Consider the following 19,818-nt stretch of genomic DNA (forward strand, 5'->3'; position numbering starts at 1 on the left):
AAGCAATTAAAATAAACTTCCATTGGAATCCTGTCATCTAAGGTGGAAAAAATATTTGTGAATAACAGATCTAAGTCAGCCTCTTTTCTGATGGATTCGTGCCCTGTGCCCTCAATGGTCTCCTCAATTGCTTGCTTACAACTCTTTCAGCATAATGTCCCAGAGCATCTGCTCATCATCCCCTTCCATATCCTCAGATCTACTTTTCTCATTCTCTGCATGCTTGCCTTTTATTTTCTCTGCATAAAATTCACTTTTCTTAGCACGTTTAAAGTGATAGCATTAACTTTTTTCCTATTTTTGTATCAGACTTGATTTTAAGATCCAGCAAAGTTTCTCAGTGTTGCTCAGTCAAGGAAGTTGTCCTGATTTTCATTCCTGTGTACTATCTGTGCCATATTGACACTGGAACTATCCTACAGTCCATTTGTCAGTACTCTTGGATAATTTTATCCCTCTTTTGAAGTAAGATGTCAGTAAGTAAGAGGGCTGAAGAGGTGTCAACCATCCGCTTAGTTTTCGGCATTTACATTGAGAAGAGTCAGCCTATTCTGCACTGGCTGGTCAGTAATTTAGCTTTAAGTTGCTTTGCAAGGTTGAAAGTTACTATCAGTTCAGTTAAACAAAAATTTGTCCCTCAGTTAACTTAAGAGCCACATTCCACCTCACCAATTTCAAATCTTTCTTGCTCATAAGCATTGTCATAGCAATCCTGTGTAAGTACTTTTGGTTTAGCTTGCTGCAGGCAATGCCAAGTGAAGTCCCAGTGTAGGTACAGGAAGGAAGCAGAATATTGAACAATTCAAACGTGAACTTGATTTAGGGTAACCACAAGAAAACCCACAATTTGCTAGACAAACATTTTGGCCCTATTCCTCCTTCAGGGAAGACTGAGTCAAAACATTTTTATACAGGACTTAATTTCTTTAGTCTGATTTATAGTGAGAATTTCTAAATGATGGGTTTACTTTTCTTGTAAGTCATTTCAAGCTCCCATGAATCTGCTGCTAATTTTTCAAACATTGAATGCTCATCTCTATTAGGACTACTCATTTTAAAGATGAGCACCAAAAAATGATGGGGTTTTACTGAAATATAATAAAACACCTGTAAAAAAAATTAGATGTTTTCTGTATAATGTAAAAAATTAAAAGAGAAAACTGCTCAGTGAAAAAAAGATTTTCAGCAGCACATTATTCACCACCCATCACTGTGTGGTCTGGCACTTTCCATAGTAGTAGACACAAACACCTGCTACATGAACAGGAGTGCCAAGCTGATTATAGATGTTCATTGTGCCAACAAATGTCCTGAACTGGATTCTATCCCAGATGAGGTCAAGCCGTTCAGCCATTCAACACCTTTTAAAATGTTTTGATATTTAACCCCCGAACAGAAGAGAAAAAGATGAAGAAAAGTCACTTTACATTGTATGTATCTTTAAATTCTGAGTTTACTGACAATAAATTAACCTGATTTTGATTAAAAGAACATCCAAAGCACTGCACTCTTGCTCTTTCTAAAATGCATGGGTAAAAATACTCAAGCTACTTAAAGGTGGATATATGAGATTATTTGTATGTATTTTAGCTTAGCCAACTAACAAGGTTAATACTTCAAGCCAAACTTTTTCTCTTCCCTTCTCCAAAATTTGGAATGGTATAGGATCCTTTTAAACAGAAATGAATCACTACAACTAATGAACTGTTGAAGACAGGAACATGAAAGAAAAATATAAAAACGAGGTGTATAAACTCTAAACATATCTTCGAATATATGGGGGTAAAACCTACAAAACACTAGAACTGAAATTTGTATATATGACAAAGGATTACTTTCTATCAGATACCAGTATTCTAATTAGTGGCTCTTGGGAAATATAACATTGAAAGAAGATATAGTTTTGTGACCTATAGTATAAAATTACTGTGAATGAGACAGTTGCCAGTGGCTGCAAATATCTATTACAGAAATGTAACAAGACATTAGGCCTCTTAAGACATGTCAGAGTTGTGCATTGCACTGCAGTAATCCAAATAACTAATCTGGCTTTAAACGAGGTGTATGTATCCAAGGAGCACCAACCAGGATATTACCTTGGTTGCCAGAGCACTCTATGTCAGCATGGTGCTACCTCTGGGCTAATTGGACCTTGTGCAGTGCTACATTGACGTGATTTTGAAGCTATCTCAGCTGGAGCTAGTTCAGCTATCTCTGCACAGCACTACCTTGCAGACTGTTAATATGACCTTAATGTCTGAAAAAACATCTGTTAAGGCAATCACACTTCTCACGTGCCTGGATGAGCTCTTGCTGTGTTATCACTAGAGCAAGAAAGAAACAAGTGGTAACAGAAATGCCCTCCACACACTCTCTCTCACCCTCCTCCCCCCACTCCTCCCTCAGGTTTTCTTGATAAAACAGGAAGCCTCCAGGGAAAATAATTCAATTATGTCGCTGGGTTGTTCTTCCTCTATTGACTGATCAAACTGTCTGCACACAGAGGTAAAGTGGAAACATGGGGTGACTTCTAGCTTCACTGTCCTTGTATTACCAGTGAAGTGGATTTAAGGTAAATATACAGAACCATCAGTGCCGTAGTTCTTTCAGGTAACCATGTTTTTTTAATTGAAACCCTATTTCTGGGATTGGTTTATGAACTTTAATAAGGCTAAGTAGAAACAATTTCTACATGCAATTTGGACTTTGACGTTACATCTGACTTATGAGTTGAAGAGCTTCTACAGAACTTCTTTTATTGTTCTAGTGCTGTTCAGTAATGCATAAAGGGGTTTGTGTATTTTACATCATGTCAATTTTTTCCCCATTCACATTCACCATATCTTTGCCCAGAGCACTCTCCCACCCCAAATCTACTCAGGGTTTAACAAACTAATTCCCTAGGCAACTCTAGCATCTTAACATCTACAGGCTTCAAAAGGCTTCTAATAAAAGTTAGAAGTTAGAAAGGTTAGAAATAAGTTTTACATACCTTAATATAATTATTACATGACTATGGTCAATAACATCACTGATATGTGTAATTGGCTTTTTCTATTTGCAGTGAGAATTCTACTGCAGAATAAATTTTCCAGACATATGTTGTTCCCTCTGTCCTATTTGGCCCAGTTTCTGGACACAATTCGATTTTCCTCTTCTGGATAATCAGCTTTTAGCCTTGTTGGAGGCTGCTCCCATTAGTTCCCAGCCAGAGGGACGAACAACTTTTCTCCATGACTAAGTGAGGCTTAGGTCGTTGTGTCATGCTCCTAGCTTCATTTGACTCAGGTTCCTTAGCACCACAAGCCTTCCAAACAATCAGACTTCTTTACAGAGTAATGTTTTGTTTTCATCAAAAAGACCTCCAAAAGATCTTTTTTTTTTAAAAGAACTGGATTATAAACGCTTCATTATTTCAAAAGGTGCTAATATTTTGTTGTGTTCTTTACAGCAAAAAAATACTCATCCCTGCTCCCTAAAAGAGGTGCAGAATTTTTGTAAATCTTTATTTTTGACAACTCATTATACTATTTCTTTCCTTATTTTACCAGATAATCCCTCATCGGCTTTCTCTTTATAGCACTTTTCTAAACATTTTCTCAGATTTATTTGCAGCCTGTCTGATTCAACTGAGCTTGCCAAGTGGGAGGAAGTAAATCAAGTATTGAATGTATGTTGGAACTTAGGAAGGATTCTCTGTCAGTGAGAAAGAACAATGTTTGGAAGAATACAGTTTATAATTTCCTTCACTCTATTGTATTTCATTCAAGGCTGAATATATCCCAAGTTATTTATTCCACTACAACACTTTGCAGAATGAGAACTTCAATAAAGGCTCCAAATGCTCCTTTAAGGCCAGAGCAACATCATATTAATAAATAAGAAAATATACCAAATATTTACTTTACCTTTTTAGGATCCGACACATTGTTAATATAAATAGTGTAGACCCCACTTTTGTTAAAACCAGATTGGTATACATCTGCACAGTCTCTGAAAGGCTTTTCTTCCTCCTGTTTTGCATTCTTTAGTAAAACTGCAAAACAAAAACCCATAATAAGTTACAGTGGCAATCAAGAATTTGTTTACCAAGGAAGTTCCCTTCTGCACATTGTATTGCTTTTAAACATACAGTACCCACTGTACTATGGTACTTAGGCAGTTAGTGCATTTGATAAGTTCTATTAAAGAATTAGTATGAAAATTTTAGACAGATATAGGCAGAATAGGTACCAGGAGAAGCAAGTCATGATGCAAATAGCTAAATAAAGCATCCTGGCTACAGAGAGGTGAACAGAGTACATTCCTTCTGAGTGCAAAGGTCTGTGCGGCTGCTGGTGTAGCCCTTGACTCAAGCTGTGTCTCAGAGATTGACAAAGAATGCCACAGAGATGGCACATGGAGGTGAATAAGCTTGTTCAGTGTTGAGATCTGAGACAGACCCTTACCTAAGACAGCAACACAGAACCTCAGAAGAAACCCATGCGCTCTCTCCATGGGGTACTACCATGACCAGTATAGGGCTTGAGGCAAAAGAATATTGACTTAAGTTTACTTTTTTGGCAGAGAATTAATTTGTGATTTTCATCTCTATACACATGAAAGTACAATTATCATGGAAAAAAAGAGAAAAACAGTGCTACTGAAGTCAGTTGTTTAGAGTCAGGATATACTGAATTATTTTTGGCTCAGAAAAGAGAGCTAATTAATTTTAGAAAATCAGTGAAGATCTTGATCTGCATGCAGACCACATATATGAGTTTGGTCTGAGAAATAAGGAGGAAGAGATATTTGAGGATCCTAATTCTTCTTAGAAGGAGTAACATCTGAGAGTGTTCATTCACTTCACAAACAAAAGTAACGTGACCCCACATGATAGAGAAGGATATGACTTCATTCCAACAACACGTACTTTAAGCACATCAGTATTCCCAAGAAAATCTATCAGTCTACACAGATTCTTCTAGTTAAACATGTCCTTAAGAGCTGTTGCAGGGCCTGAGCCAGCACTTCATTAACCCCTACAATAAGGAAACAATACTTTAGACCTCCAGACACACTCATCGTCTGGTAACAGGCAAATCTTTTTCATTTTTGGCTTGAAAATGTATTATAGGTACAAAAGGGACTACACCTTATTCACTCTCAATGAAATGGCCTGTGCTGTAAAGCTGGAGCTTAACGTCAATGATGTGTAAATAAACAATGGCCTTGCACAGCATGTGGGACTATCCAGGATATAAAACACTCTGCAATATTGCCAAGATTTTGCAGCTTGACCCATTATCTCCCCTTGAACACTTCGAAGCAGTACTATAGGATGGCAAATTCCCGCCAGATAAATTTGCATTAATACCATTTCACAGATGGGGAAATTGAGGAAACGAAAGGCTAAATATTTTACCTCAGTGATTTTGAGAAAAGGTGAAAATAGTAAAATAGTCAGAAATCTAATCCTAAAATGTAAGACTCTTCTGCTCTTTAGGTGGGCATTACACATGCATCATATTCTTTTTCCCCTTTTTTATGTTTTCTTTTTACATTTGATTTTAACAAACAAAATCAGCTTAATTCTCCCTTTCTATGCATTTGCTACATATTTATTATTTTTATGCAAAATCATCAATAAAAATAAAGCCTGGTTCATATACATGCCTATGAACTCCAACTGAAAAACCAATGGCTTTGAACTTAGCCCTATTTGGAAAAAGTAGTGCTGGCACCCTCACATGAGATGGCAGTGAATGAGATGCTCAGCAGGATACACAGCATTAGTGCACTCTCAAAGATGCCATTTTTAAGATAAGACAAAAAAATAAGGCTTCATGATTTGTGTTATTTAAAGATTTCGTGTTACTTTCCTGTAAGCAGATGGTGTTAGCACCAGTGGCCAAAGTAGAACTTGAATAATTACTTGGGGCTGGAGCCAAAGCCTAGAGGAGTTAAACCAAAGCCTCTTATTGATTTCAGGGAGCTTTAGATTAGATCCATTCTTCCTGGCCTGAATTTCTCTAATGCTGTTGTTTCAACTGCAGACATAAGTCTCTTGTCTAAAAATTTATTTAGTTGTGCAGAAGCAGTGTTCATTTTTTGTGTCATAAAGAACTTATATTTAATATCTATAGGTAGAGAGATTATCTTACCTCTGCTTTACCATTATATACACATTGAAAAGCACTTGGAAATTACTTAACAGTCAATTGTGAAAATTTGAATTTGGTTCCTTTTTAACTGTCAGTCAGACAAAAAAAATCATGAGTATATCCTAAAGTTAATATTATTTAACTTCAAAATAAGGTAAGATTTTAATTTCAGAGTAATTAGAACTAGATTTGAGAATAATTTTCTAAGGAGGTGGATCTCTAGAAAGCATACTTAGAAATATTTTTTCCCTCAATCTTAAAGGCTAGAAAAAACCCAACAAAACTCCTGTTTATGTGATGAAGGACAGATAGCTGCTATAGATGTGTCTGGTTGCTACCATCCTTTCTCTCACTATCTGACAGAAGAAATACCAGAGACCACAGACATCAGATGTGTTAATTTCTTATAGATTAAGCAACCTAACAGCCTTCATTTGCAGCAGTGAGTTTTATTCAGTGAACCACAGTACCTAGTAGAAGATGGCTTTCCCTAGGTGCTTCTCTTGCCTGTCTCAGGAGCTGGTGTAACCACTGCAGGAAAGCTCAGCTCCTTGTGAAGGAGATGAACTATTACAGATTGCAGTACAGTATATTCATCATGACTAGCACAAAGTTCAGTTTTTCTGAATATATTAGATAGGAGTTTTCAAGTACAGCCCCAAATTATCACAAAATTAATACTCAGGAATATTATAGTAACATTCTTTTAGGGTAAAATGTGTTTGGTTTTTTTCTGTGGCTTGCTGTTGTTTTTCTGACTTAATATTCCATACAGTTTCCAAACCACTTCTACCCACTATAGTTTCAGACTGTTTTTTCTGTAATGTTACATAGACCTTGAATCTTTTATACATCAAGTGACGTTCCTGAGTGATGTATTGGCTCACACGGTAGATGTGAGTATAATGCTTATGCCAAAGTTTTATGTACCTGAAGAAAAACATAAGTCTATGTCAAGCAAAATAATATTATCATTTTTGAAGCTAAATACTCAGCCAAAATTTGAAGCCCTGGAGGGTTTTTTTGATTGCCTTTTCTGGATGAATAAACTGGTGATGAAGTCATGCTCCTTTAAAGGAAGGATGCCTATAAACAAGTTCTTTCGTTGCATTACCAAGTCTTTTTGGACTTTTTTTCCTTGGGCTATGATACCTGTTTTTCCCTCCTTGAGGAATTATTTCTTTCAGTTACCAGTCTTTCAGGTGCTTCTTTTCCTCAGTACCCTGGATGATGATTTGAGTCCAGGCAATACATCATAACTGCCCAGAGCTCCATCAGATGGCTGTTCCCAAGTAGAGGCAATAGCCCTGGCAGTGCAAACATTTTGCAGCCCTGTGGAGGAACAGGAACCTAAAATAATGAGGTTTCTGCTAATGCAGAGGCTGTGAACAGCCAGGGTTGAGAAGATTTTCTGCTAATTCTACTAATAGGGTATCAATCAGGGTTGTCCTCCTAAGCAGAAAGGGTTATTTGAGCTTGCAAATAATAGATCTCAGTCATGAAGGGACCTTTTCCCAAAGCACTAGCCAGGGAAATCCCTTGACTGATCGTTAGCTCTGTGTGCTTCTGTGTAGGGTTGATACCATTTTTCTTCTGTTAGTCATAAAATCAGTCAATAACAAAATGGTTTACTAATTCCTAACAGCTGTCACAAATGAAGGATGCCTGATTTTCTGCCTGGGTTTGAAGAAGTACAAACTGACTACTAAGAAAAAACAGCTTCTGACATATTTAGTAATCTGAAGTTCTCCTCTAGGAAGATCCTCACCCTTCTTTGACTGCAGTGTGCTCATCAGTGCTGTTCGGAAAGGACAGGAGAGGAAGGGGTGGAGGTGTTGCCCTCTGTGTAAAGTGGACAGGGTATGAAGAGTTGTCCCTAAAGAATAGCCATGAGCAGGCTGAAAGTTTATGTGTGGGAATTAGGGATCAGGACAGCAAAGGGAGCCTTGTGGCTGGAGTTTACTACAGGCCACCTGATCAAGTGAAGTGTATTAATGGAGCCTTCTTACTCCATCTCAAGGAGACATTGTGTTCATAGAATCATAGAATCATAGAATTGGCTGGGTTGGAAGGGACCTCGGAGATTATCAAGTCCAACTCTTGATCCACTACTGCTGCAGTTACTAGACTATGGCACCGAATGCCACATCCAGTCTCTTTTTAAATATCTCCAGGGACGGAGAATCCACTACTTCCCTGGGCAGCCCATTCCAATGCCTGATCACCCTCTCAGTAAAGAAATTCTTTCTAATATCCAACCTAAACCTCCCCTGGCACAACTTAAGACCATGCCCTCTTGTCTTGCTGAGAGCTGCCTGGGAAAAGAGACCAGCCCCCACCTGGCTACACCCTCCTTTCAGGGAGTTGTAGAGAGTGATGAGGTCTCCTCTGAGCTGCCTCTTCTTTAGGCTGAACAGCCCCAGCTCCCTCAGCCTCTCCTCATAGGATCTGTGCTCGAGTCCCTTCACCAGCCTGGCTGCCCTCCTTTGGACCCACTCCAGGACCTCGATATCCTTCCTAAACTGAGGGGCCCAGAACTGGACACAGTACTCGAGGTGTGGCCTCACCAGGGCTGAGTACAGGGGCAGAATCACTTCCTTGAGCCTGCTGGCCACGCTGTTTCTGATACAGGCCAGGATGTCGTTGGCCTTCTTGGCTACCTGGGCACACTGCTGGCTCATGTTCAGCTTCTTGTCAATCCAGACTCCCAGGTCCCTTTCTGCCTGGCTGCTCTCCAGCCACTCTGTCCCCAGCCTGTAGCGCTGCATGGGGTTGTTGTGGCCTTGTTGAACCTCATCCCGTTGGAATCAGCCCAACTCTCCAGTCTGTCCAGGTCCCTCTGCAGAGCCCTCCTGCCTTCCAGCTGACCGACACTTCCCCCCCGGCTTAGTGTCATCTGCAAATTTTCTGATGTTGGACTCAATCCCCTCCTCTAAATCATCAATAAAGATATAAAACAGAACTGGGCACAACACTGATCCCTGGGGGACACCACTAGTGACTGGCTGCCGACTGGATGCAGCACTGTTCAGCACCACTCTCTGGGCCTGGCCCTCCAGCCGGTTCCCAACCCAGCGCAGAGTGCCCCTGTCCAAGCTGTGGGCTGACAGCTTTTTCAGGAGTATGCTGTGGGAGATGGTGTCAAAGGCCTTGCTGAAGTCCAGGTAGACCGTACCGACAGCCCTGCAGAAAATTACTTGGGGGTGCTGGTGAACAAAAAGTTGGACATGAACCAATAGTGTGCATTTGCAGCCCAGAAGGGCAATTGTATCTTGGGTTGCATCAAAAGAAGCATGACCGGCAGATCAAGAGAGCTGATTCTGCCACTTGGCTCTGCTCTGCTAAGACTTCACTTTGAATATTGCATCCAGCTCTAGAGCCCTAAATACAGGAAGGACATGGATCTGATAAAGCAGGTTCAGACGGAACACTTCTAGAAATCCAGGCTGAGGGAACTTGGAGAAAAGCTTGGAGAAAAGACAGTTCTGGGGAGATCTAACAGAGACTTCCAGTATCTGAAGGAACCGTATAGAAAGTCTGGAGAGGGACTGTTTGCCAGGGTTTGTGGTGATAGGATGAGGGGCAATGGTTTTAAATTAGAGAAAAGTTGATTTAGATTTGATATTAGGAAAAAGTTCTTTAACATGAGGATGGTGGAAAAATTGAACAGTCTGCCCAGGGACGTAGTTGAGGCTCATACCTGGAGATTTTCAAGGGAAGGCTTGCTGAGGTTCTGAGCAACCTGATCTAGTTGAGGGTGTCTTTGCTTACTGCAGGGGGTTTGGACTAGATGACCCTTCCAACTCAAATTATTCTGATTCTATAAATCTATGAATATGAAATTTAAAACATACTATATTTATCTTTTGTTTTTTCATAGCTGAATTAATATTATCTAACCCTTTCTCTACTTGAAAAAATATTCTAAAATAATATGCTTGATTTTTAAATTGAGATTTCTGATTGTTTTTGAGAAAATGAACTTGTTATCTCATCTAGTTTTCAGTCTCAGTCAGACATTCTGTGCAGTTCATCTGTAAGCAGTAAATATTAAACTGCAGTTCATTATGTTTATGGACTCAATAAAACCATATTCTTGTTTACTAGATTATTTAGGATCTGAACTGCCATACTTGTGAAATCATTTGAGAAAGAGTTAATCACTAGCATCTTATGTCCTTTAATGATATTGCCAGCAAATATAAGACAGCTGGTGTTTTTTATTGCATGATAGTGACTTGAACAGATACTCAGAGATTTCTGTAGTGTCTTAATGAATTATTATATTTTCATTTTTAAAATGTTTTATTTACAATATAATTTTCCTCTAGGACTGCACATACCAAAATACAGTTCTTTATGCTTTTGAAGACAGGGAGAACAATCTCTCTCCATGTCTTAATGGCAAGCAAAATTGACCTAAATTTTAGCTACTCTATCAAAAGCAGCTAAGTTGAAAATTTCTGTCCCCATATGAGCAGCTTCTAAAAAATCAAAAAGGGGAAGATTGGAAAATGATTTACCTTCAGCTGTAGCATTGCAAGACAGGGTTATACAAGGACTACAAAATGGCAGTTTCTGTACAGATCCAGACTGCAAATAAATTTTTCCTTGATCTTGTCATTGTTCCAGACACATAATGGGAAATCCTAAATTTCTGTAAGACTACGTCTTTGACCTCTTTCCCAGCCATTTGGGTGCAGCTGGTGTGCACCACCACAGTTCCAGTAATGATGGCAAATAACACTAAGCTAGCAAAGAATCAAATCAGTAACAGTTTGCTAATATTATCAAAAGGATGTCAATCTAATATCCCCAGTGAGGAGGCCTGAAACACAGCCAATGCATGTATGTATGTTCCCAGACTTAACAGCAGGAATTGCAAACAGATCTGACAGAGAAAGGGTGAAGATTATTATTGTTTTGAGGAGCAAAAATATGCAAAGAGTTACAGCCACTCAGTTTTTCCTGACTTACAGCCAGAGGTATAGCCTGTTGTTTCGGTGGCCTAGTATTGCATATACCAACCAACCTCCACTTGAGAACATTAAACTGCAACCTGATAGCTGGTTGTGATGTGCAGCTATTCCCTTCAACAAGATAACCCTGTAACAACCAAGCTGTATTGGAATTGTTACACAAACCACAGGAAAAGTCACAAACCTGGAGGCTACCTTCAAGTCAGATATGGTATCCAGATAACCATTGCTGCTTACAAACTAAACTGATAACCGTGTAACAGTGTCCCTGTCAAAAAGGACTTGAAAAGTGCATTTTCTGGATTCTGGTCTCTTCATGTACGTTATACAAACATTGTGTTTTTCCTCTCCAGAAAGCATTTCTGGGTTATTTAATCTACCAACATTACCTGATATAGCCAATGTCAAAAGGAATTAGAAAATTTCAACCGCTGAAGAGATATGACATTAAAAAATATCAGGAACTTATGCTTCTAGTGAGTTAGACAAGAGTTTTACATGTGAATTTATCTTCACTTTGTACCCAATTCTAAATGACTGTAGTGACAAACTACCACTGGCTGACTCAAAACTTTCTCCAACAACAATTTTATTACCTACTTTATTAAAACTGTGTTTTATTTTCATCTCCACAAAGTCTGAATATCATTAGGGAAAAAAAAATTAAGGTGGGAGGATGTTGATATGAAAATTGCATCTAGATGTCTTGGAGTTCAGCATTCTTCTGAGATAAGTCCTTGAATGTACGTGCTTTTTAAATAATGTTTATTAGAGAGGTGAGAGAAACTTTAGGACTGGAACAGAGAAAGTTTAGGACTGGAACTTTTTCCTTCCATAAATTTTCTTTCCAGAAAAATAGATATTCATAAGAATGTTTTTCAAACTAATATCTCTTTGTGAGATTGCTCTGAATCAGACAGCAACAGCTCACCAAAGGCAAATTTGAAAAAAACACCTTAATTTTGATATCCCGGAATAAAATATTTCTGTTCTGGGAACTCTTGCTGTATAATCAAGTTTATAGGTTATAAATTTGCAGATTCTAGCTTATAAAAACTTTATTGTTAAGGTTCACATTAATCCCAAACAAATTTATGAGAGTGGCTCTACCAGGTCACATTGCCACTTCAGCCTCTCTAGTGTTCCATCTGCAGCATCTGGGGCCCCAGAAGTCATGGGGATTCTTCACGAGACTTGATCTTTTAACCCTCACTGCTCTTTTATTTTTGGCCTTCACTTGCACCCCCATAATTACTTATTTTATTGTTATTTTGTTTTTCCTTTAGTCCTTTTCCTTCCCAGGAAAACACTATGGTTTTCTAAGAGTTGGGCTAACACCTAGTTCAAAACAGTATCTTCAGTAGGAACAGATGTCCAAAGCAGATGACTGGAGAAGAGCAGAAGAGCAGGCAGCATGTCCAGAAATTTACAGCACAGGTACTTCTTCTGCCAGATATAATATTTGTATATTTAATAGGCTTTCAAAGTTTTTTTACCATTAACTTATCTGGTTACTTTTTGAAGCCACATGAATTTTAATTATTCAGTGTCCCATACCAAGGAACTCCATACACATACCATGTGAAGGACAAGCTCCCATTGCTGTCTTTTAACAGTATTTAACCATTATTTTAACCAGTATTTTAACCAGTATTTCAGCTGGTGACCCTTTATTCCTATCCAAAAGTGTAAGCAATTCTGCATCTATGCTCTACAATCTACCTATGACCCTAGGACTTCTACTTCATTCACCTGCTATTATCCTATTATTATTTAACCTGCTGAAATATCTCTGATATGTTTAATGAATGTTATTTCACATCTTTGATGATCTGTCTTTGTAGCTTATTCCATTTTTTAAAAAAAATTTTTTTAAGACACGGGATGCAGTATTTTACACAGTATTTTAGCACACATTGGTACAATTTTTTCTGATTTCCTATCTGATTCTTTGTAATAATTCATGAATTACTATTTTTATTTTGACCTCTAATAGGCAAGTAGCACCTTCTGCACCTTTCATCCTTTCATTCAAGATCGCCATGGGAACTGAACTTAAACTGGTATTGTAGAAGGTGGGAGAAAAGAGAACTCCAGAATTCCTTCCTCAGGCATACTCATCTGCTGAAAGCCTAGAATGGAAAGTGCTGGCCTTCATTAAAGAGTTCAACATTTATGGCAGTATAATTAAATATATCTATGTACACACACATTTTTAATGTCTAAAGGAGCACTTAGTCATAATGCAATAGCAGGTTTCACTCAAAGGAGCAGTGCTGCTGCTGCCAGCTCTGTTGGCTGTAGACTGTCTCCATGGACAAAGAATGAATCAACTAATAACAGATCTGGCAGAATGTGTTTTGGTTTGGAAGAGGACACACATAGGCAGTCTTTGGCTTTCTGTTTATTTGTTTGGTTGCATTTTCGTTGGTTTTGTTGGTTTGTTTCTTTGTTAAACAATTTTATTTTTCCACTGATCCAAATGACCTGATCATCACAAGACTGGATGCAGAAGTGGAAGAATTTTGTTTCCAAGCAACAATGACAAAAGCAAAATAACCTCTTTGCCATCAACCTCGCCCTTCATGGCTGCATGTGGGCCACTTACTGCATGTGGGAGGCCTGAATGGATATGGAAAGCTTGTTTAAGTAGAGCCCATGATAACTACCAGGACATAAAGAAATGCATTTAATAGGCTTATGACAATAATATTAGCCTAGGAATGAGTCCAGTCTCAGATTCACTAGGAATACTAAGGTTCATTACTTACAGGAGTTTCAGATCCATACTTTTAAAGTGTGAAGGAAAGAGAAAAGTAGTAGCCAATTAGTTGCCTCGCATTAACATTTACAGAAATGTTTTAGCAGCTAACAGATTATTACTCTTCTCTCCCATTCACCCCCTAAGAGTCTGGAGTAAGAAAGGCTAACTATTGCACAGCAAGAGCACCTAACTGTCCAACTACTTATTAAATAAATCATTTAAAGCAGAATTTCCCTCCTGTAGTGCTGTAGGAATGGACTTGGTCTTCAAAAATGATATTAATGCAATGAGCTTTCACCCTTTCTAGGGCATAATTATTTTCTACCTAATAAATTATCAACACTTATCTAGTTTGTTTCCCAATAAATCCAGCTTTAGTGACAGCTAACAACAATACTTCAATTTACTGTGCTTTTGAAAGACAGCACTTAGGAATACCATAAAGTGATCCTCATTAGTGAGCTGAAATAGAATGCCTCATGGCCCATTTATGAGGAGATAAGACACTTAATTATCCAGCTGCAATTTAGTTCCTTAATGGTCCCTGTTCGAGACCATAATTTTGTGGGTAACCAGCTATTCACTGAGAGCTGAGGACTAAAGAAGTTTTTCATTAACTGCTACATGACAGATTAAGCCACTGGCTTTGTTTAATATTTCTAGTGTCCATATTTCTTGAATTGATTTGTATTTTTTCACACAGGCACCCCAATGTGCATTTAGTGTTTCCAGCTGAAGAATGGTGTGCATACAAAGAAAATTTTCACTAATAAGGCATTTGGATGATTCTATCTGTGTCATTAGTTGATTTATATATGTTGATATCCCCTGCAATACCTTGTATGTGAGTGAATAATAGCAAAGAGAGATTTGGCACTGACATATACTGTATGAATGAGGGTAGGTAATTGATTTTTAATATTAACAATGAAGAATTTAAATTAAGAAATATGTACTTTAACTTTTCAGATTTCAGTACCAATAAATATTGACCTCCTGCTGTGATCATTTACGAGTTAATATAGATATAGGGAGAACTCCAATTCTGTTTTGAAGAATTTAAATATTTTCCCACTGACCTAAATTTAAAATTTTGCACATTCAGACTGACTATTTCAATACAGAATCTCTATTAAACATAAATCCAGGCTTGATCTTACCTAATACACTATGTTGCATTTTATTATACAGCATAATTTGGACATTAAGGTATCCTTGTCTGAGAAATGTATGAAAATACTTTTATTTTTAAATCATGATGATTTGGAACTAGCAGTTTTGGGTTTTTTATTAGTTTTAGAAAACAAGAATATAAAATTAATCTGTCCCAATGTAGATACTGATTATATAAATAGGAGCACTAATACCATCACTCTTTAAACAGATATATGGAGAAAAAAACACTTGCAGATGGAATTCAACCCCATTCTTGACAGAATTGCCTTTGTTGACTCCAAAGGAACTCCAGACCATGCTATCTACATCTACATTGTAAATGTTATGTGAACCAGTTGAGGCTTAGCCTTGAAACCTCTAACTTTAGCTTTCTGGGCACCCCTGAGAAATGCAAACACATACAGAAAGAGAAACAGGAACTCTGTAGCACCTGGACAGGATTAACAAGAAACACAAAATAAAGGTGGTGCTGATGTACATGTTTAACTGAACACCTACACAACTACACAAAGAAAACCCAGCCTTTGGCTGCAGCACTGCAGTGTTTTCCACCTCAGTGCACCGTGTGCTCAATTGGATCCAGCAACAGTAATGGTAAGGGGACCCCTCTTTCATGACAATAGGTGCAAAACAAAGATTCATTTTTTTTCTTTCAAAATATAAATAGTGGAATGCATCTTTATAATAGTGAGCTTGTGAATCGGGGATGGGAATTTTTTGACAATGATCATTTGGTCTCATTTTAAATTAAATGTGTTCCTGGTCTTTAAAGAATTCATCTACTTGCTCATAAAATCTCTAAAGCAGGAGGAAGCACAAAGAAACTGGGAAAATGGATGTTTTCTGTATTCTTGAATACAAATACTATCAACCTTAGCTGAAGTTATTTGCTTCGACACCTTTGGTGATCAAATTAGGACTTCAACAGGACAAGGTAATTGTGGAAGACTAGAGGACTTCAGTGCATTAAATGAGGTTTTGTTTAAACTTCTGGAGTGGTGACTCCAACTTTGTCGAGTCTGTGATTTTTAATTCATCCCTAATAAAATATTACAAAAAATAACCTTGAAAACCCCCCCTGAAGCTCCTAGATGAAAACACTGTGTTTTGCCAGTATTGCAGTATAATACATTGGTACTAAAAACGTGATTTCAGGTGTAAGAAAAAAATGTCTGTCACTTTAATCAAACGTTCTTTTCTTATAACCAAGTTTCGAAAACACTCTGATCTACCTCAGGCCTACAGATTGAAGCCAAAATTGGTCAGCACCCTCTGTGCTTTTAGCATAACTCTTATTTTGTTTGTCTATATGCTTCAGAAGAAAACTAATGAAGTGACTGATATGCCATAATTGGGAATTTTGACTCACTATTTATTTCCCATCACATTGAAAAAACCTTAACAGTGTCAAGGATGAGGCACAAAGAGGCGATGAGTGATTAAGGCATGCAAGACATTGTTAAGGAAATAGCACCAAACAAAACATCCTGTCACCTCAAAATGTATCTCAGATTAGTATGAATATTATTCTTTCTGTGCACCAAAAAAATTAAAAAGACCAAGAACTGTATCATGCAACCTCACTCTCCTACACTGCTGTCTACAATCTACTACATTTAAATATCCTCATTATTTTGTTCCATTATGTTCCTCTTTCAATATAATATGGAAAATATGCTTTGCTGAACACAGTCCAAAAGTTAAAATTTAAAATTAACTTTCAGAACACCTGAATCTGTTATTCTATCCTGGGATTCCTATGCTCCTACTGGGATTTTTTTTTTTTTTTTTTTTTTTACTAAATAAGAGCTTGTATTATAAAAGGTGTCTTTGAAGTCTTTCTAATGAAGTATGCCTGCATCACTGCTGGGGTAATTCTGATTATGTCAATGGAGTTTCCCCTGTGTCTGTAACCTTCGGTTCATTTCTTTGAAGTTCTCACTGTGTTTCAGAGGAGAGCTTTAGCACAAATTTTAACATTATAATAGCTGTGGTCTAAGAAGTGAAATAAACTACATAAAGTTTAATGTTTTGAATAAATTAATTAATATGCCTTTTAGAGGCATCAATTCCATTTAAATAAAGTTTTGCACATATTTACTCTCCCTCCATAATTTTCTAAATATTACAACAACCCATAGCCCAGGAGATCTATACCTTTTCAGAAATGCCAGACCCATTAACCATGTTATTTACTTCAAGAGCTCAATAAGCACTTGTGGGGAGGTAAATTCCTAGTGTATATGTGTATTATTTTGAGAATTAAGTTTAAGCTTCTTGTCAGCATTCAAGAGGAAGCTAATGCTTTATTTCTCTCCTACTAGGAGGTCACAAAACTGGACATTCATGAAAAAGCTTTCTTTGCTGTTCCAGTAGTCCTCTGAAGTATTCAATTTTAGACCAAACATTTTAGCAAGGCATGTTATTATATAGTTGACAACATAAAAAAAAAAAAATTAAAAAAAAAATCAGAAAAGGAAAATAATTTTCTGGTTAAATATACCTTCCTACTGAATTTTTATGTTCCCTTATCCTATGGGTAGGCAGCTATCCTAAGTTATGCAAAATAATGTTAACACAATAGACACTCTAGATCTATCTTCTCCTACAGGAAAAAAAAAAGGACAATGTATTTGAAAACATATGTGACTTTTGACTGGGCAAATTTTGTGACATTTGGCTTGACAGAGAATTTCCCACTGAACCAATACAATTTCTCAGTTATTTAGTTTGAATGTGTATACACATCTTTGCTGATGATATTATCTATTACTTAACATAATTTGTAGTGCATTCCTTACACTTACCAGCAATGTGTGTGCAGCTCTCTACTTAGCACTATACATCCTTTTCATAGGTAATTTTGCTTATGTGGAAGCTCAGAAAGTCAGTCACAAACCTAGTTACTGTGTTGCAGATTTATTGTTTGACAGTGGGATAAAATGGGCCAAAATGTTTTATCCATCCTTGGAAAAATAATGTTCAAATTATTATGAGGAGTAAACAATTAAAAAAAAAAAACAATAATCAAAAATCTTTTATGATTTTTGCAAAGAATGATGAGGTCTCTATCAAACTCTTCCACAGGTGAAGGACTTCTACAGTCTTGGAGATAATCATACAATATCTCTATGGTGATTAATTAAGCCTTCAACTCAATCTTTTGCCTCCTCCTTTTTTTGGAGAAAAGTAAATGTTTCAGGCATTTATCCTTATTTGAGATTAATTAGTCTTTAAAAGCTATGATAATTTTTCACCATAATGAACAGCCATTTCTATTGGAAATTCTATTTAGAAATTTATTGGCAATCTCTGCCAAGATCATTGCCCCTGCCTTAGGAGTACATGGGCTATGGGACAGATCTATCTAGCTGTAGACACAGGCCAAAAGGGAGACATGGGAGTCTCCATGGTATCCTACATATATTTAGCACTCTGTAGGCTTTGTGACCTACCAGAGTGTCTGTTTTAAGGATTACATGCAATTGAAATCCTAGAATTGTTCACACTGGGAAGAAGGATGGTGGTATTTTGAAAACCCAACTCACAAACAATCCAAGCTCTACAGGTGACCCCCATCCCAAAACTTATCTGTACCAAAACTGGACACTGAACATGAGATCTGGATTTTGTATTTAGGTCCATCTATATTTTAACAATTTATCCTTTTTCTGGCTTTTCTCTTACTTTTTTTTCTTACTCCTTTACATTTATCTTTCAGAAATTCTCTTAAAAGTTTGTCTAGTCACAGTGGAAGTGGCAAAGCAGATTTCCTTTGGTTGTCATCTGAAAGTGGGGGCTATGTTAGATAAGCTTCTCAGAGTGTACCACAAAAGTGGCTTCTGTTCAGCCCTGTATCTGTACACTGTTCAGTTATTTTACTCACAGATTCCTAGCAGACAAAATTTTGAAAGTCTCCAAACATTTAAATTAATCTAAAAATCATAGAATCATAGAATGGCTTGGGTTGGAAGGGACCTCAAAGCTCATCCAATTCCAACCCCCCTGCTATAGGCAAGGATACCTCCCACTATACCAGGTTGCTCATAGCCCCATTCCACCTGGCCTTGAGCACTTCTGGGGAGGGGGTAGCCACAACTTCCCTGGGAAACCTGTGACAGCATCTCATCACCCTCACACTATTCTTCCTAATGTCTAAGCTAAATCTCCTCTCTTCCAAGTTAAAGCCATTAACCCTTGTTTTATTGCTACATGCTCTTGTAAAAAGTCCTTCCCCAGCTTTCCTGTATGCCCCCTTCAGGTACTGGATGGATGCTACAAGTTCTCCCTGGAGTCTTCTCCAGGCTATATAAGATAGATCTACTTTCATTTTTTCATTTATGTTTGCAAGTCCAACAAAGATTCTTAAAGCCACTTTCAAAAGACCACAGGGTTTAAATGTTGCAATTCCTCTCAAACATTGTCATCCTTAGGAAGTTACTCATCTGTGTCAATCTGACCCTCTAGACCTGATGCTTTGCTTAGGTTGTTCTTCCTTTCATATATATCAAAGTTAGTTAAAAGTTTAAAGTTTTTAAGGGGACCAATCCTTTGCCAGCTCTTCAGCTTTCTAAGAATTCAAAAATCTTTATCAATCACAATGATATCTATCAACTTTTACTGAACTTAATCAAGTACTATCTTTTATCAGTGGAAAATATCTCTCGTTGTTAGATACTCCTTATCTCCCTACCATTAGTAATTTTGTATGCTGTCATAACAGCATTCCACATACCTTTTTTCCCATCTAGTAGTT

General features: G+C 37.5%; 1 protein-coding gene across 1 annotated transcript in view; it reads right to left on the reverse strand.

Annotated features, from left to right (window-relative positions):
- ANGPT1 (angiopoietin 1) overlaps window positions 1–19,818 on the reverse strand; it is a 157,824-nt gene that overhangs the window by 47,722 nt on the left and 90,284 nt on the right. The window contains exon 5 of the mRNA XM_008502688.2: window positions 3,909–4,036. Coding sequence (XP_008500910.1) covers window positions 3,909–4,036 — 128 coding nt within the window. The remainder of the gene's footprint in view (window positions 1–3,908; window positions 4,037–19,818) is intronic.

The sequence above is a fragment of the Calypte anna genome, chromosome 2 (assembly GCF_003957555.1).
Source record: "Calypte anna isolate BGI_N300 chromosome 2, bCalAnn1_v1.p, whole genome shotgun sequence".
Lineage (NCBI taxonomy): Eukaryota > Metazoa > Chordata > Aves > Apodiformes > Trochilidae > Calypte > Calypte anna.